Below are 23,928 nucleotides of genomic sequence, written 5' to 3' on the forward strand. Positions count from 1 at the left end.
ATTGTTCTTTCTCATGATATCCTGCTGCTCGGTGTTTGTCCAATCCATGATCCCGAAGGAGTATGTTAGTACTGGGACTGCATAGATATTTATGGTTTTAACTGTGTTCCCTCCGTTTAGCTTTGCTTTGAGCAGGCTTCTGAGTCTCAGATGGTATTTTTCAGTCAGGCAGGCCTTGATCTCCTTGTGCTGTAACTGCTGAGGCTGCATAATCCTCAGGTATCTGTAGGTCTCTCCCTCTAGCATGAATTCGATCTCTTTACCAGTCTGCAGCTGGTAGTTTCGGCCGACTAATTTCCCCTGTTGCAATTCATCGGTTCATCCTACATTTTCCTGGCCAAATTCCATCCTGATATCATTGCTGAATTTTTCGGTGATCCGAAGTAGTTGCTGGAATTGATTCTCGGTTGCCACGTTGAGCTTTATATCATTCATGTACATCAGATGGGTGAGGGTGTACAGGTTTTCCTTCCTTCTTTGAGGTTATATCCATACTTGCTGCTGTTGAGCATTGTGGACAGCAGGTTGAGTACTAGACAGAATCACTGGGCTCAGGGCATCTCCCTGAAAGATTCCTCTCCTGATGGGGTTCGATCCGATTGTGATGTTATCAACCTTAATGATGGTACTCTATTTCTCCATCTTTGCTTCTAGGAAGTTTGTCACTGTTGTGTTGACTTTGTAGAACTTCAGCGTCTCTGTTAGCCAGCTATGAGGCATGGAGCCAAAGGCCTTGCGGTAATCAATGTAGGCTGTGTACAAGTTGCGGTGCTTGTTTAGTGCGCCCTCTGCTCATCTGCTTGCATCCTTTCTGCTGTTTGGCCATGATGTTCTGGCTCTCCAAGTGGTCTGATATCTTCTTAGTTATGCAGCTGGTCATGGTCTTTTGCATCGTTGGGAGACAGGTGATTTGCCTATGTTATGTTGGGTTTCTTATATCTTGATCTTTAGCCTTCAGATATGTGATTCCTTGTGTAAGAAACTTTGGGATTATCTATGGATGCCTTGTCATTCCGATGAACTGTTCTGCTAGGTGCCTTGTGTGGGCCAGTAAGCTTCTTGTAACAGTAGTTGTAGATGTTATCTATTTCTAGGGTTCACCAGTTGTGGGACTTTCCAGTCGACTGTTATACTTCTTCCTCCCGAATCTCCCACTATCTCATCTCTTGTACATCCTAGGTTTTCTTCCATTCTAGTTCTATCCAAAGGGGGGGATCAGCTGTTATGTTTTACTTCACTGCTATATATGTTGCCCCAGAACTCTGCGACTATCTTCTGCCTGGATGGTCCCATCCGGACAGAAGATAATCGCATCATTTCCCATCTTGTTTAATACTCCTGTAAAAGGCTCTTTGGTTTATCGAAGATTCAGTTGTTTATTTTTCTCTGGAAGCTCTCTTTGTATCAGCATAGTCTTTGGCTGAGTGCAAGGAGGTTCTGCTTGAGTGTGTCTAAGTATTTTCCTATTTGCTGATTTTTGGTCTCATGTTTGCTGTGGACATGGTCTATCGTGGGTAGCACAGTGGTATCGTCACTGTCCTCCCCACACTGGGTGGAAAAGGCCCGGGTTCGAATCCTGTCGATGATGCGAGGAACTTTAATGGGCTTTTTTTCACTCCGTGGCTGAGTTAGCCGGTCTCAGGCATAGATAGCAGGGTTGTTTCGTCCAGCAAAACAGGCAAATCGAACAGAGAACACGCAATTTACAATCATTATACATAGATGGGTATATATAAGAGATTACGGCTGGCCCTAAAATAAATAATTTGGATTGTGGACATTGTCTGCTCTGTGCGGGTAGCACAGTGGTATCGTCACCATCCTCCCCACACCGAGTGGAAAAGGCCCAGGTTTGAAACCCTGTCGATGATGCGAGGAAGTTTAATAGGTTTTTTTCACTCTGTAGCTGAGGTCAGTCGGTCTCAGGTGTAGATAGCAAGGTTTCCCCTCTGGAAACTAGGGTTTTTCGTTAAGCAAAACAGGCAAATCTACACACACGCAATTTACAGACATGTTACATAAATTTAACCCCAGGGGCTCACATATGGTGAGTATGGGCTTGGCACACTGGATATCATCATTCTTCTTTCTTGGTGGCGATTTCTCTCTCTCTCTCTCTCTCAGGGTAACTCAAAGTTTTTTTTTTTTTTTTTTTGCCTGGTGCAGCAAAAGCCTCAGGCTTTCTTGCACCATATGGCTAATAATGGTAATGATAAACTGGTATATGTAAGAAATTACGGGTGGCCCTAATATAATAATTTGATTTTTTGTGGACATTGTCTCGTCTGCATGGGTAGCACAGTGGTATCGTGACCATCCTCCCACACCAGGTGGAAAAGGCCCGGGTTCGAATCCCATCGATGATGTCAGGAACTTTAATGGGCTTTTTCTCACTCCCTGGCTGAGTTAGTCGGTCTCAGCCCTAGATAGCAAGATTTTTTCTCCAGAAACTGGGTTTTTTTTCATCCAGCAAAGCAGGCAAATTGACCAGAGGACACAGGCAATTTACAGACAAAATAAATAAATGGTAGATGTAATCATTTACGGGTGACTCTAATATTAATTTTGTTTTGTGGACATTGTCTTTCTTGAGTTTGCTCTTCACTTTTCTAATAAATTTCTTAATCCTATTACCCCATTGGTACTGGGTCAAATGGCTTTTCTTGATTCTTAATTTTTCTATCTTGTGGTGAAGTATTCCTTCCCAAGCTGGTGGGCTCTTGTTTTTTTGGTTCTTCTGCTGCTGGTTTCTCTTTCATTAATCCTAGTGGCCGCTATTTTAGCATGGTATGTGGTTGTGTGATGGCCTCCAGTATTGCACCCTTGTTGTTAAGGCAATGTGGTATTATTTGCGAATTTAAGTGGTATATGTCTCTCCACGTGGTCTCTGTGTCGGTATCACATGGGCCTTTGTGGGGGTTCATTCCTTTTTTCTTCTGTTAGGGCCTTCTTCCACTCTGGATATCATGACCTCATCTCTTTCTCCTTTAGAAAGTTTTCTAAAGTGGACTATATCTATTCTTGCTCTTCCATCTCTGTTTCCATGTTGTCCATGTTCTTTGTAGTTGAATGCTCATGTCCTCTTTGATGATTTTTTCCAAAATATCAGGAGCTGTCAGGTTCTTCATAACATGGTCTGCTGTTTGGTGACCTGAATAACCGGGAATCATTCCAACCACTTGGTATGTAGGCGCGGCCTGTACATTGTCATATCAGTCTTTAGCTTGGTCATTTCGTAGTGTGCTTGCATGATGTGCGTATTGATTCTAATGCTCCACTTCATGTGTTGGCCTTTTATTCCTTTGTGTGTGGTTACTACCACAGTTTCACTTCCAGTTGGTGGGATTGGATGGTCTTGCCCTTCTCTTGTGGTAGCTGTATGGGGGACAGGGGACAGCACCACTTGCTCCACTGCACTGTATTCCTTGGGAGACTGTCTTCCACTTTTAAAACTGACCCCGCTGCCTAATGTCTGAACGTGAGCGACTTTATCCTGCATCACACTCTATGCAGTATGATTATTATTTCTCTTCGACATCATCCATATATGGAGGTAGACCTGTTTAGCCTCAGCCTACGTCCAGTGGTTGTGTTAGTTCTTGGGAGTGACACCAGATGGCACTGTTATCTGCCTTAGTTGGCACTCATTTATGTTTATTTTTTATTATTATTTATTTTATTTTACTATTATTAGTCTAATTTATTACTACTATTGTTATACTGGTCTCCCAGTGTGATGGAGATGCATTCGCTTCTGCCAGAGCTAGACTCAAACCTGGGCCCGTCAGGCTGGTAGTAGTGCCATAACCACTGGGCCATCACACCCCTTTTTATTATACCACTTATAGTAATTAGATTCTTGTTCACAAATAATAATAACTAGCAGGCTCTGTCCCTTTCTTGCTTTGCTCGCCATCCCCCGTGCACACTTTTCTAAGTAAAATGTAGAGGTATGACAGAGTGTGTGAAATCTTTTCTATGTAAAAGACACACCTGTCAAAATGCACTGCCCAATATCTAATCAGGAAATGACCTGTGTAATTATTTACCTGTGCATTTGTAGTGACATAATTGCCCCACCCATTTCTGCCACATGACCCATGCATCCCTCTTCTCCCATTGGCTACCCCCCACCATGCAGCATTCTCAAGGTTGAATAAATATTACTATGTAATTACCTGCATTTACATAGATCACTAAGGAAAAGGCCTTTTGCTTTGGGTTCCATAATGCATGAGGAATACTGTTGCATCTGAAAGAGGACTAAAATATTTACAAGCTATACAAATATTTAAAATATTTACAAAATACTAAACTATTTACAAATATACAAACTATATCAGGACGATGGGTCCCTTCTTCAGCTGACATTAATATACAAAAAACGTTACAATGGAACATCAATTTATGCCAAGCATAGTCGTGTATTAGACAGTGAAGCATGTGCATGAGGTTAGTGAATGTTATGGAGACAGTTGTCGTGCAACGTGACGAACATTTGCGTGCATCCCACCTATAAGCTCTAGATTGTCAACAGCAAGTGTCTGAATCTGCCCGGTAACCCATTTGTGTTCCTTCCATTTAACATTCACCAACCTTTTGCATGTGCTTCATTTTGTCTATATTGGGACCCATCGTCCCGATATAGTAGAGATACGATTGTAAATAGTGTAGTAGGTTGTAAATATTTTAGTTTTTTTTAAGTATTTGTATAGTTTTGTATAATAATAACATTATACTAATATACTTACATTATAACGCACTGATCGAAATCTAATCAGGAAATGAGCTATGTAATTATTTACCTGCACATTTGTAGTGATGTAATTGCCCCACCCTCTTCCCCCATTGGCTCGAATAAATATCTATCACTAGGAGGAAAACTTTTTTTTAATGTATAGAGAGATAATTATTATTATTATTTAAATCAGCTTATTATCAGTAAACATCCTTATAAAGCTCCTGAGCTAGGAGGGTGATGGTTACATACTGTGTACAAAACAATGTAACAAAAGCAAAATGGGACATAGTGATAATTTAGTAATAGCTGCTACTACTACGTTTATTATATACTGTGTTAAGGTTTCAGATACAAAAACAAACAAACAGTAAACAGATTAGCATTTAGCATTAGTAGAGGCATATGATGCAAGAAAGCAAGCTTATGCAGCATCAGCCAAAAAAACTTCCACTTCACCCCTCCGTTCGTTTGAAATACCTGTCCAGCTGAGCCTTAAATTTATTTAGGCTATTAACTTCCACAACAAGGGATGGAAGTCTGTTCCAACTACCCGCTAGCTAAAGGCAAGTTCTTTTCAAAGTCTGTTCCGCACATCTATCCTAAATCAGTCTTTCCTCAATTTGAATTTATGCCGTCTCAGGTGATTATTCTGAGCAAGAGGAAGAATCCCATCGGCATTGAGCATGCTCAAACCATTCAAGGCTTTATACACCTCTATCAGATCACCTCACCGGTGCCTAGTCTCCAGACACTGTAATTTGCAAAACTTAAGCCTTTCTTCGTAAGAGCAACCCTTTGTTCCATTCACTAATCTTGTTGCCCTTCTCTGTACTCGTTCCAGCAGCTCTACATCCTTCTTGAAATGAAGCCTTCACACCTGTATACAGTACTCAAGGTGTGGCCTGACCATTGCTTTATACAAGGGAATAATCACCTCCTTATCCCTGCTAGAAAAATTCCTGTATATCATTGATAAGACACCCTGAGCTACTCTTGCAGCCCGTCTGCACTGCTCAGAGAACTTCATATCTGCTTGCACAATTACCCCCAAGTCCTTTTCATTCTCTACCATTGTCAGTGTAGTACCACAGAGTTGATATGTTGCTCTGGGGTTGCTGTTTCCCATATGTAGTACTTTACATTTGTCAATGTTTAACTTCATTTGCCACCTCTCAGCCCATCTGCTCAACCTTTCCAGATCCTGTTGCAGCAGCATAGCGTCAGTAGTGTCCTTAACAACCCTGCCAACCTTTGTATCGTCTGCAAACTTGGACATTAAGCTTGATATACCATCATCAATATTATTTATAAATACAGAAAACAATAATGGACCCAATAATGGATTCTACAAATACTGTGGCTGTACAAAATAATTTTCATTTCTGTAAACAGTAACAATTTGTTCAAAATTTTAAATATATTAACAGCTGCTTATAACTGGATAACTGAAAATGTAATTCCCAAAATTTGCCTCCTGTAGCTGGAAAAATCCTAGATGGGCTACCTGCTAAATATTTCAATTAATAACTTGTTAAAAAAATTTTCAGCTGTGAAAAAGCATAAATATCAGGAAACTCGCTTCTCAAAGGCATATTTAACAGGCAAGATATACTTAGAAATAATGGAGGAGATCATATAGTGGTCAACACCCCCAATGCCAGGGGTGTTGACCACTATATGATCTCCTCCATTATTGGGTCCATTATTGTTTTCTGTATTTATAAATAATATTGATGATGGTATATCAAGCTTAATGTCCAAGAAAATAAAATGTTATGAATAGTCTTAAAATATAAATACAAGTGTTTTACTGGATATACATATTGTACAGTTTAGTAAAAATAAAATTTATTATTTTCCTTTCGAAAATATATGCAATTAATCTATATGGTTTAGGTTTGAAGGGGAAAAGTGAAAGATTGCATACAATTGCTTCACTATAGTCTCAGTAGCAAACATCTTTGGTATATCTATGGAGTATTTAAATAAATAAATAAATTTTCTGTATGTACTCCGGGATGACTACATGTGTGTGTACATGTGTTTTTGTAAAGGGCGGAACCTAGAACATCTGTTCAACTCCGCCTCGTATCTCTGTGAAGAACAGTATCACTACAATTGGGCCAGATGTGTGTGATGTAGGTTTGTGTGTATTATGTGTGTGTGTTCTGTTGTTGTGTCTGGCCACTTGGCTACCCAGAAGCATCAATCACCTGGACAGATGATTCTGGGTACTCGTCCACACCACGGGAAGGTGGGCCAGTCCCAGTAATGCACGTACTGTCTCAAAAGAGACTCTGACCCACATGATGTTGCCAGCAGGTAGGTCAGGATCCTCTGGAGGCCCATTCCAGAGGGGCAGACAAAAAGAAAGAAAAAGAAAAAAAAAAAAAAAACCACCCGTGGTGTTTGTAATGGGAGAAAAAAAATAAAATAATAATAAATAAAAAAAATATAAAATAAAATAAATAAAACAAAATAAAAGAAAAGAAAATATATATATAAAAAAATAAAAATAATAAATAAATAAAAAAAATAAAAAAGTAAAAAAAAAAAAAAATATATATATATATAATAAAAGTAAGTGTGGAGTGGCTGACTCCAAACAGAAGGCAAGGAGGAGCAGGAGAGGAAAAAAAAAAAAAAAAAAAAAACACCATTGTCTAATCCACTTCAGGCCCAATGCCAGGGGTGTTGACCACTATATGATCTCCTCCTTCGAGAAAAGACTTCCATAGCAAAGTTGTGAAGAACAAATAAACGTTCAGGGGTTTGGAGTAACTGGTCTAATTGGTTTTCTGATATTGGGATGGTGGTCACTAAATCTTGTCTCAAGTCTTCGTATAGTACAGAATACAGTCAAAAAGGAGGTGTCTCCAGTTTTCCTTGGCTCCACAGTAGCACAGGTCAGTCGTGCAGAGGCCTAGTTGGTGCAGTTTTTCATTAAGAATGCCATGTCCAGTAACTAGGAAGGAAGTCTCCATGGTGAGGGAAAGCCAGGATTGGACCAAATTAGAGGATGTTAAGGTTACATCAGGAAGGAATCTTCTAGTAACCACCCAACCTGGGATGTATCCCATCGGGTCTGCCAGATGTTCACTAACTCGTTGTAGCATCTGGCTTTCTCAGCTTTTGGGTCAGTGTCAAGATCAAGCTCCATGTCAAGGAACTTAGTGGGGATGCTGTTTTTGATTCTAAATACTAGTCCTCTGTAAGCAGCATACAAATCCAGAGGAAGAGTTCCAGCTATGACTTGGATGGCTGCTGTAGAAACTGTTCTGCAAACTCTCAGGGTAGCCAGTAGCATTGTACATTGGATGGAACTCAATCTGTTTCTCATCTTGACCAAGCCAACTCGGTGAAACCAGGCACCGGCTGCATATGTGACAATTGGAAGGAAGACTGCTTTATAGTACAGACGAAGTGTCCTCTTGGAAAGGCCCCAGTCATTCCTGGAGATACGAATAATGGGGCCAGAGAGCTTCTTGACTTTTGATCTGAGATGGGTGAGGTGTGGCAGGAAGCTCAGTTTGTGATCAATTACCACTCCAAGAATGGTAGCTTCAGTAACTATGGGTAGCCGGATTCCAGAGATTTTAACCTATGGTGGACGCCTGAGATCTAGCTTGTGCTTAAAGAGCATCATTTTGGTTTTACTTGGGTTAATGCGGAGTTTGTTCAATGCTGCCCAAGAGGAGAGATCAGACAGGACCAGATTGGCATTATGTTCAATGGCACTCCTAGATTTTCCAGACACAATGATGGTAAGGTCATCGGCAAAGGCAACAACTTTGGTGTTCTCAAAAGAATGGGAGAGCCAATTCTGTAGAACCATATTCCACACCACAGGCCCCCAAACCGACCCCTGGGGGGCATCCCCAAGAGACAGGCCTGAGGACATGTTGATACTTAGATTTTAGGATAACAGTTCTTTTGGAGAAGTAGCTAAGGAAAAGTTTATATAATTGATGGGAACAGGAGGCAGACCGGGGGCGCTCCAAAGCACTGTCCCACCAGACAGTGTCGAACGCTCCCTCAAAATCGACAAAGATTGCCAATTCAAACTTAGCTTCGGAGTTTTCGATATGTAATACCAGGTCAAAAAGGGCCTCTTCAGAGGAGCGTCCTGGTGTAAAGCCATATTGATGTGGAGAGATTAGATTTTTCGCCTGGAAAAGCGCCGAGACTCTTAGGGCCATAAGATGCTCGAGAATTTTCCTGAGATTTGCCAAGAGTGCAATGGGACGGAAGGAGCGAGGATCTGAAGGTGGCTCGTGTGGTTTCTTTATCAGGTGCAGAAGAGCAGTTTTTCAGTCCTTGGGAAAGATACCTCCCTGGAGGCATTTATTGTACAACAGGAGGAGGTATAGCGGCCTTAGTTTAAACAGACGAAAGATGAAGGTATACTCTATCTGGTCTAGGCCAGGTCATTTGTTTGGGTTTATTTTCTGTAATACTGCATTCAGCTCTTCCAGGGTGAAAGGATCCGTTGTGCTTTCTGTGGCGTAGTTTCGATTTGCTCTTCTAATTGCTGTATGCTCTGGGAGATCCTCCGGGATGACTAGTCAGAGAAGTTCACGGGATAGAGAGAATACAAGAAACCACCATATTTATTAGTCCGGGGCTCACATCTGGTGAGTATGGGCTTGGCACACACCCAGGGTCCTGAGCTGGAAATCATCATTCTTCTCTTTCTTTGTGATTCCCATCTACTTTTGTCTGTCTCTCTCTCTCTCTCTTATTGCAACTTGGGAATCTTTTTTTTTGGCTGGTGCAGCATATGGTGCATTATTGCACCATACAGCTAATAATAATAATAACTCTGATCACTGAATGTACATGTATTTATGTACCCTTATGCCTGACCACTAGGCTACAGCTAGGCAACAAATGGATGAATATAGCTAATAATAATTATAATATCGCACTTTTGATATTATTATGAGTTGGTATTCTTGTTTGCAAATTGTAATTTTATCAGCTTTTCTCAAATATAATTCACAGACTCCCGAGAAGATACACCAGGGGACAGCGAAATTCCTTATAAATACGAATATTTAAAAACATGCAAGAATTCACAGCATAGAAACAATTTCGTTAAGTGTGAGAATCCTTTGAAAATTTTTCAAATGAAAAGTTTGAGAATCACTGAATTAGACAATTTCATTACCTGACAAATTTCTGGATGTTGTTGGAGCACAGTAAAAACATTTTTCTCTGAGAGATCTCCATATTGCACAATCAGCTAAAATGCTGCTTTAGTCAGTGCCAATCAAGAACAAAATTTGCATTATCTGGTGATTTGTCGGATTTGCCCATTTTTCTAAACATGGCCGGAAAGCAGATGGAGCCAGACAATAGACTGCCATATTTGGAAGATTGGACTGTATGTGATGTTTCATGATTTAGCTCAATCTTGAAACATCTTCTTATAAGTTTTGCAGCATTGCAAATTATAATTATTTTATTTCCCTTGTAACCATTTGAATAATAATAACAATAAATATTTAATTTTACTAGTGGTTTACATGTTTATTTCAGTTGGAAATAGTACTGTATTATAGAAAGGACTAGTACTAGCTGAAAAGCTTTCTATTCATATTCAAATAGAAACCTTTTTGGCATACTAACCTAAAAGCTTTGCTTTTCTATTCCCCTAAAATCTGTAAAGTTTGCATTATACATTCATTATCTATATTTTTCTCACCATTTCACAGAAATTCTTATTGATATACTTTTCTCTGTTTATAGAATGGCCTAGCAGTTTAGACAAGCAAGATAAGTGAGAATTGAATTGCCATAATGCCTGGTTTGAGAGCATGTAGAAGACGATGGGACATTGGTAGTGATGATTTTGTAATACCTGCTACTATCGAAATAATCATTTATTTACCGTGGTAAGGTTTCAAAATTTTCTGTGATATTTGTAATAATTAAACATTTGTTTTGATTTTATATGGCTTAAATTCAGATAATTATAATGTTTCCATCAGACCTAATTTTGAAGTTCTATTAAACTGCTGGGCTTGACATGTATCCCAATCATCTCACCGAGAGCCTGTATGTGCTGTGACAACACCGACCTGCATTTTTTCGAATGGGTGATTCTTTGCAGGGCTCTTCTATCACATTCCATCAGTTTCAGAAATTTTCCGAGTCTTTTCATGACAGTTTCAGCACCAGATCATATCACCATTCATCGGATCTTTCGTTGAAATATCAGGTACAGACTGATTGCTCATATGGCATCTTATTATTGTTCTGCACTGTGATCTAATTAATAGATCACAACATCAACATCTTGCATTCACAATCATACTGCTGCTTCCTCAAAGGCCTATGAACATTATAGTTGTGTCTGACAGGTGGTGTTTGAGTAGAATGTAATCAACTATCAACACAGTAGTATCTTGGCGCCTCCGTAGCCAGGTGGGCAGGAGCAGCTTGATTGATTGATTGATTGATTTGGTAGTTGTTGGCGCATCGGCATCTGTGGCCATATTGCACCTCCCAAGGTTTTTGTAGTACTTTGATCCAAGCCCGAGGCGGGAATCGAACCCGCGACCTTTGGGTTGCCGGGCAGGTACTTTATCCACTCGGCTAGCCCGGTCGGCCGCAGGAGCAGCAGTGCATAGCACATGCTTCTTGATTAGACCAGGGTTCGAGCCCGTGCCTACCAAATACGGACGATACGGAAAGGCCAGGGAATGACCACCGCATATCCCTGGAGCAATATGGCCCTAGTTGCTAATGCTCCTAAAAACCAAATAACAAACAACAAGTATCTGGATATTGATGGTAGGCAGAGGCACCTAAAAACCTGTAATTTACATACATATACGAAGAAAATTTTTAATATGTCATATTTTTCTGAATGTGAACATATTACTGAACTTTTGTTGATGTGTGCATAATGCTTTTTTACTATATAAATTAACCCTTCAATATTCACGTGAAGTCGAGGTGAACTCCAGCTTTTTTTTTTTACATGGCTGTACATTCTTGGTCAAAAAATTTCCAGAAACTCTGTTCACAGTACTTTTCTAGAAAATTGTGCAGGACGCATTTGTTTATTCTATTTATGAATGGAATTTCGAGGAGCTAATCCACTTAGGAAGATGTCACAGCTCATTCTTGGCCTGGGTCTATATAAGACAAGCTCAGTTGTGAGACATTCTACACAGGTAGTATTGATTACTACCTGTGTAGTAATCAATACTACACAGTAATCAATAAAGTAGCATACTACTTTATTGTGGTTTTGCTGATTGAATTGAAGTGACATGCCTCTAAGATTTTTCACTGTGTATACTTTAGTTGTTATTCGATAATGAATATCGAAGCTGAATCATTGGTCGGTGCATAAATTTTTACTAATTATTAGCATTAGTAAAGGCACATGATGCAAGAAAGCAAGCTTATATAGCATCAGCCAAAAGAAAAAAAAAAAAAAAAACACTTCTAAATCACCCATACACTCACTCCAAATGTTTATCTAGTTCTGCCTTGGATCTATTTAAGCTATCAACTTAATAGTAGTGATTTTGAATATCAAGGGAAGAAGTATTTAAGAAAGCGACGAGTCCTTTATATAAATATTTTTGTACAACCTCATTAGAAGCCTCAAAACCAGTTACGAATTTGCCACCTTCTAATTTTATGAAACAACTTCACTCATAGATGATATGATTATTGGCACGGTAAATTATACACAAAATATTGAAGCTGGAAGGGATGAATGTAACAGCGATGATATTTTATATGATTTTGATGGTCCTGTTTTATGGCCAAATATATTAACAGACAAAATGAGAATGTTTTGGTTGAAAAGGGGCCAATACAAATAATAGATTTCATTTTTCCTAAAGATGAAAATAATAGATCACTTTCAAAAACTTACTACCACAAACCTTTTAAGGATGTGATTATTCCCTTATATAAGGCAATGGTCAGGCCACACCTTGAGTACTGTATACATGTCTGGAGGCCTCATTTCAAGAAGGATGTAGAGCTGCTGGAACGAGTACAGAGAAGGGCAACAAGATTAGTGAATGGAACAAAGGGTTGCTCTTACAAAGAAAGGCTTAAGTTTTGCAAATTACACTGTCTGGAGGGTAGGCACCAGCGAGGTGGTCTGATAGAGGTGTATAAAGGCTTGAATGGTTTGAGCATGCTCAATGCTGATGGGATTCTTCCTTTTGCTCAGAATAATCACCTGAGAGGGCTCAAATTCAAACTGAGGAAAAACAGATGTAGGATAGATGTGCAGAAATTTGCCTTTAGCCAACGGGTAGTTGGTTGGTGAAACAGACTTCCATCCCTTGTTGATGAAGTTGATAGCTTAAATAAATTTAAAGCTCAGCTGGACAGGTATTTTGAATGAATGGAGGGGTAAAATGGGAGTGGGTGTTTTTTTTTTTTTTTGGCTGATGCTGCATAAGCTTGCTCTCTTGCATCATATGCCTCTACTAATGCTAAAGCTAACAGTCCCATAACTGTATTTCCTCAATTGGAGAGTTTTTTTTTTTTTTTTAACATTATGAAAAATATGAAAGAAAGTAAAGTAATTACCAGTACTACATCATCACACATCCCAGTTTTTTGCGAAAATAGCAGTTGCTATGCGATACCAGTAGGTATTGAAGTTCTGAGAACAAATGAATTTGGCCATAATCAATTGGTGATGGTGTAGTACAGGATATCACAAAGATAACTTCCATTATCTTTGTTCAAGCGAAATCTCCTGGATCAGCATTTACAGTATACTATAAACAGTGTCGTTCATAATTGACACAGATTCTTTTTTTTTTCCATTACAAACAATACATTTTAGGTATAAGTGGACCTCGAAAACAACTCATCAGAATAAATTTTTCACAAAAACTATTTCCTCCAAATGAGATTTATACTAATAATAAGGGAAATCATCCGGGACCAGGAAGTAATAATATTATTATAATCTCTTTTATTCATTTTCGTTATAGTGAATATATCGTTAAGATAGTGTTTGTTGTACCCAGATTTTACTTCTGATGATGAGAGTTCTGCAATGCATCAAAGATAGGGTTTCACGAAGGGGGCTATGGTTCTATACATTCTTATAAGCATGCAATTTCCAAAAAGTTAATGTTCTTGGACACTGTCTAGAATGTCAGGTCATTTAGCATTTGAGCTCAAGTGGCAGTGATGGAGTCTCAAATCTTTAAAGTTGGATTGAGGGTCGTCCTTGATAGGATATCCAGTCAATGGAATAAGGCCATTAATATACAGAAGACAAAGAGTAGGTGAAAAACAGAAAATTCCAACATTGAATGCAGGAAATTTATCATAACTTAAAGACAGAACCATCACATGTGGTGATCAGTCAGAGAGAACTCTGGCTACCTAGTTGCAAAAAACAAAGGCAAACCATAAGATGGTAGCTAGTTTAGAAGACCTGCATGTAAAATTCAGTCAGATACCTTAAAATAAATATCAAGAACAACTGCCTGAATGTCTCTGAACTTGTACATAGAATATGTCCAAAGATGAATAAGATAACCCAGGATAGCCTATATTATAAGCTGAGTAATCAGGCAAAAGGATGCATAAGTACACTAACTTTGAGTAGCCGTGGTTCTAGCCTGCGCGTTTACTAAATACAGTGCTGTTTCTTGTATTCCCTGTATCTTGTGAATTCCTCTGACCATATGGTCATCCTGGTCAGTATAAACAGAAAATTTAGTTATATAGGCCAGAGTAGCCAAGTGATTAGGAGTGAAGGTACACAAGTTGTTAAGTTAAATTAATTTCCTGTTCTTAATTCACATTGGAATTCTCCCACATCTTTCACATAAATAAACCCATAAAATCTATGCAGTGCATCCAGATGTATTGGGTGGTCAGTTTGGTGTGACATAAGCACTGGAAAAGCAAACATAGGAATGTGTTATAGGCCTAATGACTCTAATGAGTACAGGGAACAAGAGTATGGAGAAATAGTGGGCCAGTATATCAGAATGTCTTATAATGGGGGATTTTAACTTTCCAGATATTGACTGGAACTTGATTTGTCACTTGCACACTAGCAAGACCTGTGGATTTATTGGATGATTGGCTTCTACACCAGTACTTTCAAGAGGCATCCAGAAGGAATAATAACCTTGATCTGATTATCAGCAGTGATTGCTCATGCATTTTTGCTTTCATAAAGGCGACTACAGTGGTCTCAGACAGTTATTAAATTCTATACAGTGGGATCAACTGATGATGACATTACCAACAGCAGATTCTAAATGGGAAGCATTCAAGGAATTAATTTTGGAAGCTACTAGACTTTTCATATGAACTAAGAAATACTGTTCAAGGTTTAGGGCTAAATGGAGGTCAGATGAACTAATCAGACTTGTTGCAGAGAATAAAAATACATGGGATGCATATAAATTATCAGGAGATGCAGAAGCCTGTGTTAGATATAACTTAGTCTGTTATCAAGTCACAAAGGAGGTTAGTTCAGGGAAGGCAGATTACGAGAAATCTTTGTCAAAATGATACAAAGAGAAACAGCAAAGATTTCTTTACTTTTGTAAACACTAGAAGGAATGGAATGAATTAGATTGGTCCACTTGGTATCAATGGCTCCGCACTGTTGATGATTCTGCTCAGGTAGCTGATAAATTCAATCAGTATTTTGCATCTACATTTACAGATAAGGAATTCTTTAGGGAAAGGGATGCGGGAAGTTTATCAAACTCTAACAGAGAGCTAAATGATTTTGTAAGTAATAACTGTGAGGAAAATGGAAGAGAAATTGTTGAAGTTAAACATAAGTCATTAGGGTGACTGGGATTAATCTGATTATATTAAGGGAGGCAGTGAAGGAAATAAGCAAATGCTTAGCCATAATTATGACAGCATCCTTGAATTCAAGGGAGGACATCACAGACTGGAGATGTGCAAATGTATCCCCAGTTCACAAAGGGTGACATGAGTAATTACAGACCTGTTAATTTAACTTCTGTTCCAGGGAAAATAATTTAGTCACCGGTCAAAAAAGCATTGCAGGATTATCTAGACAAGACTGCACTTATGGTTCAGACACACCATGGGTTTGTTAAGGGGAAGTCTTGTCTGAGCAATTTGATTGGATACTATGATGTGGTCACAAAGGAACTGGATGCAAAAAATAATTTTGATATCATATACTGTACTTGGATTTCAGGAAAGCTTTTGATACTGTTGCACATGGAAAACTGCTTTACAAATTGGAACACTATGGCATTAATCGCAAATTGCTGCTATTGATAAATGGATTGGTTGAGTGGGATAAGACACGTGTGGTAATCAATGGATAATGCCCTTCATGGACTAATGTTATTAGTGGAGTCTCCTGAGGTTCGACGTTTGGCCCACCGCTGTTTTCTATATTTATCAGTGATATCGATGAAAGTATATCAAGCATAATATCCAAGTTTGCAGATGACACAAAGGTTGGCACGCTTGGTAATGCTAGTATGCTACTGCAACAGATCTGGAAACATTGGGCAGATGGGCTGAGGGGTGGCAACTGAAGTTTAACATTGACAAATGCAAAGTACTGCATATGGTTAGCAGTAACACCAAAGTAACGTACCAACTATGCAGTTGGTAAGGCATACTAAACTCGGGGTTGTGGAGAATAAAAAAAAAACTTGGGATAATTGTGCAGTTAGATATGAAGTGTTCTGATCAGTGCAGACAGGCTGCCGTGGGGTCTTGTCAATGATATTCAGGAATGGAAAATTTTGCTTGCCCGAATAAGGAGGTGATTATCCCTTTGAATAAGGTGGTGGTCAAGCCATACTTTGAGTACTGAATACAGGAACTGGAGGCTTAATTTCAGGAAAGATATAGCGCTGCTGGAATGAGTACAGAGAAGGGTAATGAGATTGGTGAGGGGAACAAAGGTTGTTCTTATCAAGAAAGACTTCAGTTCTGCAAATTGCAGCATCTGGAGACTAGGAACATGCAACATGATCTGATTGAAATGTATTAGGCCTTAAGTGGTTTGAGCAAGCTCAATGCTGATGGGATTATTCCTCTTGCTCAGATTATGCACCTGAGGGGACATAAATTCAATTTGAGGCATGTCAGTTGTAGAATAGATATATGGAGGCTTAATTTCAGGAAAGATATAGCGCTGCTGGAATGAGTACAGAGAAGGGTAATGAGATTGGTGAGGGGAACAAAGGTTGTTCTTATTCAGCAGGTGGTTGATTGCTGGAACAAACTTTCATCTGTTGTTGTTAGCATTAGCATTACATATGATGCAAGAAAGCAAGCTTATATAACACCGTCCAAAAAAAAAAACAAAAAACCTTCCCATGATTTTGTAATATTGTTGAAGTTAAACATAAAAAAGGTGCCTGGGATGGATGGAATCTATAGAATTGTATTGAAGGAGGCAGCAAGGGAAGTAAGCAAACCCTTAGCCATTATTATGAGAGCATCCTTTGATTCAGGGGAGGTCCCCATGGATTGGAGATGTGCAAATGTATCCTCAATTCACAAAGGGGGTTCAAAGGGTGAAGCAAATAATTATAGACCTGTTAATTTATATCTTCTATATTTATAATTCTGGGGAAATAATGGAGTCACTGATTAAAGAAGTGTTGCAGGATCATCTAGACAAGACAGCAGTAATAGTTCAAACATAGCACGGGTTTGTTAAGGTGAGCTCTTGTCTGACCAGTTTGATTGGCTACCACGATGTAGTCACAAAGGAACTGGTTTTACAAAAAATAATTTTGATATCATATACTTGGACTTCAGAAAACCTTTTGATACCATTGGAAATGGGAGACAGCTGTACAAATTGGGGAGGTATGGCATTAAGGGCAAATATGGTACAATGGATAAAGGGATGGTTGAGTGGGAGATGACAGAGAGTGGTAATAAATGGACACTGCTCTTCGTGGACTGATGTTATTAGTAGAGACTCCCAGAGTTCTGTGCTGGGCCCATTGTTGTTTTGTGTATTTATCAATCATATCCGGTTTAATGTACAAGTTTGCAGATGATACAAAGGTTTTCAGGGTTGTTAATGACAGTCAAGACAATATTGGCATTAGAATTAGTTGAGGCATATGATGCAAGTAAGCAAACTTATACAACTTATACTGCATTAAGAATCTGCAGATAAATAAACCACTAGGTGGCAGTGATCACAGTGTGCTGAAGTGGGATTTACTCAAAGAGGTAACTACCAATTAGGGGTAAAGGGGAGGGTTATTGCTTCCGTAAAGGCGACTACGCTGGCCTGAGACAGTATTTAAATTCTATACAGTGGGACCAACTGATGATGTTACCAACAGCAAATTCAAAATGGGAAGCATTCAAAGAACTTATCTTGGAAGCTACTAGGCTTTACCAACTAAGAAATATTGTTCAAGGTTTAGGCCCAAATGGATGTCAGCTGAACTAATGAGGCATATGGCAGAGAAGAAAAATGCATGGGATACTTACAAATTAAAACATGACACAGAAGCCTATGATAGATACAAGTTGATATGCAACCAAGTTACAAAGGAGGTTAGGCAGGCGAAGGCAGATTATGAGAAATCCTTGGCAAGGGATGCAAAGAAAAACAGCAAAGAGTTCTTTACTTATGTAAACTCTAGAAGGAAGGGGATGAATCAGATTGGTCCACTTGATATTGATGGGTCAACTGTTGATGATCCTGCTCAGGTAGCTAACAAACTAAATGAATATTTTGCATCGACATTCACACATGAGGAGTTATTCAGCAAGGGGAATGCCAGAGGTGTATTCAACTCTAGCAGTAAGCTACAGAATCTTGAAATAACTGGGAGTAAAGTGGAGGAGAAACTGTTGAAGATAAACACAAGAAAGGCACCTGGGGTGGATGGGATCTATCCAGTTATATTAAAGGAGGCAGCAAAGGAAGTAAGCAAACCCTTAGCCATAATTATGAGAGCTTCCTTGGACTCAGGGGAGGTACCCATAGACTGGAATGTGCAAATATGACCCCAATTCACAAAGGAGGATCAAAGGCTAACACAAGTTATTATAGACCTGTGAGCTTAACTTCAGTTCCAGGAAAATTAATGGAGGCACTGGTTAAAGAAGCACTGCAGGATCATTTAGACAAGACTTCAGTTATAGCTCAGACACAGCATGGTTTTGTTAAGGGGAAGTCTTGCCTGACCAACTTGATTGGATACTATGATGCAGTCACAAAAGATCTGGATGCAGGGAATAACTTTGATATTATATACTTGGATCTTAGAAAGGCTTTTGATACTGTTGCACATGGAAGACTGCTACACAAATTGGAGTAGTGTGACATTGGAGGCAAATTGCTGCTATGGATAAAGGGGTGGTTGAGGGGGAGAAGACAGAGAGTGGTAATCAATGGACACTGCTCATCGTGGACTAATGTTATTAGTGGAGTCCCTCAGGGCTCAGTGTTGGGTCCATTATTGTTTTCTGTATTTATAAATGATATTGATGATGGTATATCAAGCTTAATGTCCAAGTTTGCAGATGATACAAAGGTTGGCAGGGTTGTCAAGGACACTACTGACACTATGCTGCTGCAACAGGATCTGGAAAGGTTGAGCAGATGGGCTGAGAGGTGGCAAATGAAGTTTAACATTGACAAATGTAAAGTACTACACATGGGAAACAGCAACCCCAGAGCAACGTATCAACTCTGTGGTACTACACTGACAGTGGTAGAGAATGAAAGGGACTTGGGGGTGGTTGTGCAGGCAGATATGAAGTTCTCTGAGCAGTGCAGACGGGCTGCAAGAGTAGCTCATGGAGTATTGTCAATGATATACAGGAATTTTTTCAGCAGGGATAAGGAGGTGATTATTCCATTGTATAAGGCAATGGTCAGGCCACACCTAGAGTACTGTATACAGGTCTGGAGGCCTCATTTCAAGAAGGATGTAGAGCTGCTGGAACGAGTACAGAGAAGGGCAACAAGATTAGTGAATGGAACAAAGGGGTGCTCTTACAAAGAAAGGCTTAAGTTTTGCAAATTACAGTGTCTGGAGACTAGGCACCAGCGAGGTGATCTGATAGAGGTGTATAAAGCCTTGAATGGTTTAAGCATGCTCAATGCTGATGGGATTCTTCCCCTAGCTCAGAAAAATCACCTGAGAGGGCATAAATTCAAATTGAGGAAAGACAGATGTAGGATAGACGTGCGGAAATTTGCCTTTAGCCAGAGGGTGGTTGGTTGGTGGAACAGACTTCCATCCCTTGTAGTGGAGGTTGATAGCCTAAATAAGTTTAAGGCTCAGCTGGACAGGTATTTTGAACGAACAGAGGGGTGAAGTGGAAGTGGTTTTTTTTTTTTTTTTTTTGGGCTGATGCTGCATAAGCTTGCTTTCTTGCATCAAATGCCTCTACTAATGCTAATGCTAAACATCAGCCAAAAAAAAAAACCCTCCCATTTCACCCATCCATTCATTCCAAATGTTTGTCTAGTTCAGCCTTAAATTTATTTAAGCTATCAACTGCCACAACACAGATGGAAGTCTGTTCCATCAATCAACTACGCTGGCTAAAGGCAAACTTCTGCACAACTATTCTACGACTGTTTTTCCTCAATTTGAATCTATGCCCCTTCAGGTTCTTAATCTGAGCAAGCTGAAGTATCCCATCAGCACTGAGCCTGCTTATACCAGTCAAGGCCTTATACACCTCGATCAGATCACCTTGCAGGTGTCTAGTCTCCAGATGCTGCAATTTGCAGAACTTAAGCCTTTCTTTGTAAGCGCAACCCCTTTGTTCCTCTCACCAATCTTGTTGCCCTTCTCTCTACTCGTTCTAGCAACTCTACATCTTTCCTAAAATGAGGCCTCCAGACCGGTATACAGTACTCAAGGTGTGGCTTGACAATTGCCTTATACAAAGGGATAATCACCTCCTTGTCTCTGCTAGCAAAATTCCTATATATCATTGACAAACCTCTTGTGCTGTCCTGGCAGCCTATCTGCATTGCTCAGAAAACTTCATATCTCACTGCACAATTACCTCCAGGTCTTTTTAATTTTCCAATACCCTGAGTGTAGTGCCACACAGTTAGTATGTTAATCTGGGATTACTGCTGCCCATGTGCAGTACTTTGCACTTGGCAATGTTAGAGGTCAATTGCCATTTCTCAGCCCATCTGCCTAATTTTTTTCTAGATTTTGTTGCAACAGCATTCCTTCATTACTGTTGTTAACTACCCTTGCAACCTTTGTATCATCTGCAAACTTATACATTAAGCCTGGTTTACCCTTATCAATATCATTAATAGCAATGGGCCTAGCATTATACCCTGGGGAACTCCACTGATAACATTATTCCACAGTGTCCATTGATAACAATTCTCTGTCTTCTCCCACTCAACCATCCCTTTGTCTGTAGCAGTAACTTTCCCATAATGCCATTCTGCTCCAATTTGTACAGCAGTCTGTTATGTGAAACAGTATCAAAATCTTTCTTGAAATCCAATTATATGAAATCAAAATTATTTTTTGCATACATTTCCTTTGTTACTGCATCATAGTATCCAGTAAAATTGGTTAGAGAAGGTCGCACTGTAGTCACCTTTACCAAATCAATAACCCTTCCCTTTACCTTTGATGGTAGTTACATCTTTAAGGAAATTCCACATCAATACACCGTGATCACTGCTACCTACAGTTTCTTTAATCTGTTGATTCTGAATGCATGAATTAATCATCACTGATAATCAGATCAAAATTATTACTGTCTCGTTGCCTCTGTAACATGTTGCTGTTGAAAACAGTCATCCAATAAATCCACAAAATTCTTGCTGTTGTGTGAGTGACCTACCCACAAGTTCCAGTCAGTGTCCGGAAAGTTAATATCCTCCGATTACAAGACATTCTGATTTACAGGCCCACTCTATTTCTCTGTACAGTTTTTTGTACTCCCAAAAGTCATTAGGCCTGTAATGCAATCCTACTCTTATTTTTGCTTTCCCAGTGCTATGTCATACCAAACTGACTCAACTTTGCCCTTGCCACCCATGTTAACTGAATGCACCACCTTAGTTTTTATGTGCTTCTTTAACTATGAGCAGAAACTGTTTCTCTGTCCTATCCTGTGTGGTCTTTTCTACACATTGTTACTGCCCATATTCAAATTCTGCATCCCTTATATTTGAATGATACCATGTCTATGATATCTCCACAATTATCTGTATTTGATGACTTGACTAATACTTCAAACTTATCAAATTTATTTACTATGCTCTTAGCATTGGTGTACATGCACCTATTCTTACTCCTATTTACCCTTAACAGCCGGCCTTGAAATCCCCAGCACTTTGCTTTTCAGGCAACTGGAATATGAAGTTGTTGTTTTGTGATAGATATATAATTTCTGAACACTTGAGGATTGGATACAACGGCATATTGATATGTGATATTATTGCCAAAAACAACTTCTGGAAAGTCGGAAGTTATTTGAGATGGGCTTTAAAGAATTGCATTAAGTAGAATGTAACTATTTAATATGTTGGATTGAGGTCTTTTTTTCTCTCACCATTATGTGAGAATCATGTTACAGTTGACCTATCTGGCTGTTCAAGCAGATGGGATGTGGGAATATTGGTTTGTTTCTATATTTTTATAAAGCAGGAGAGTGTTTCTACAAGCTAAATCTGAGTCATATAAGCCTGTTATTAGACTTTAGATGGTTTGTTGAACCTTTTAGGATAGTTATATATCATGAGCAGCTGGATTTAGCACAACCACTGTTAATTGATAAGTAACACATAGTCATTAAGATTATTATAAATGGAAATCAGCAGACTTATAGTTTCCTCTGTGAAACTTTTTCTGTGTGTTTCTGCTGTTACTTTATTCAGAATATTTAACAGTATATATCATGCAGAATAATTATAAGAAATACATGTATATCTTCTAGGGTTTTGTCATCTCTCCTTCTATATGTCAATGATTTAAAAGAAGTATGGTGTTCAGGCACTGAACTGCTTCATGTTTTCCTTCAAGGTTTGACTGTGGTGCTCTTTCTAATTATTCCACTGGATGCTGTTATTGCCTATATCAGCAGTCAGGGGACTGTACTTGAGGTAAGAGGTCAGCTTGATTTTGAATTTGTTAAATTATTATTTATTAAATTTCCTTCAAAGCTAATAAATGTCAGGTTTTTGATACCTTGTATCCTAAAGGATACTGGCTCTTACTTTCCTTGTAGACCACTCTGAGAAAGAGTACTTTCTGTTAGTGATTAAAAAAAAAAATGTATAATGTTACACTGGGCGTTTTATACTTCTTACTATTATTATTTTCGTTCAGACTTCTCTGGACAACACATCTGTATGGCGGGACGTTTTCCTTCCTTAATCATTTGTTCTGTCATAACCCCAGTATACTCATGTGACTGTCTAGTGGTTTTTCATATTAGGACAATGGTCTCGGCCCTCGGTAATCCTATTCAACGGAAGGGAATAGGAACTGCAGCTTCGACCAGGGCGCTGTGTTAATACTCAAACCCTTTCCAGTTTTAGTCAGGAATTTTGAACACCGCAATAAAAAGTTCTATACATAATTCTTTACTTACTCATTCGTGTGAATGGAGAATAGGCTTGAGGCATATGTTTAAAACAAAACATAGTTTAATACAATCTACTATAGAATCGATACATGTATAAGAACTACTGCCCTAGTGGCAATGACAAGCAAATCCTAAATCATCTAGTTACACTAATATAACTGATTTCATGGATTTAAGAGTTCTTAGCATTATTGATCTTTGAAAATTAATGGGTTCCTCACATAGGTGTTCTTCGTGTGGGTACTTCATCTCAGGCAAGAACTGACATATGACATAAAGGTTATACAAACATGGTGGGTGTCAATACTAAAATACTGCGCTATAAGATACATCACTTTACCTACCGTTAATTTGTGAAACTGACAATCTGAGTGATGCGCTATTTAAGATAGCAGTATTAGGGTATTTTATACTTAACAATACTAGCATAATAAATCATATTCATTGAGGAGTAAAGTTTATGCATAACTGTAGGGAGTAATTAGAACTTACCGAAGTTAAGCCAACTCCTTCGGCTATTTACGGGGCTCGAGGTCGGTCTCTCCGTCATTTTTCTATCCTCCTCTATCTTTGTCGCCTAGACTTCACTGCTTAGCTCGCAA

The 23,928-nt window shown here is 39.0% G+C and overlaps 1 protein-coding gene across 1 annotated transcript in view; it reads left to right on the forward strand.

The window, feature by feature from the left end:
• LOC150076383 (diacylglycerol lipase-beta-like) overlaps window positions 1-23,928 on the forward strand; it is a 281,587-nt gene that overhangs the window by 121,053 nt on the left and 136,606 nt on the right. Inside the window, exons 4-5 of the mRNA XM_090387345.1 lie at window positions 10,493-10,638; window positions 22,676-22,841. Coding sequence (XP_090243471.1) covers window positions 10,544-10,638; window positions 22,676-22,841 — 261 coding nt within the window. The 5' untranslated portion in view covers window positions 10,493-10,543. The remainder of the gene's footprint in view (window positions 1-10,492; window positions 10,639-22,675; window positions 22,842-23,928) is intronic.

This window comes from Mastigoproctus giganteus, chromosome 13, assembly GCF_048544385.1.
Source record: "Mastigoproctus giganteus isolate SK-2022 chromosome 13, ASM4854438v1, whole genome shotgun sequence".
NCBI classification, from domain to species: domain Eukaryota; kingdom Metazoa; phylum Arthropoda; class Arachnida; order Uropygi; family Thelyphonidae; genus Mastigoproctus; species Mastigoproctus giganteus.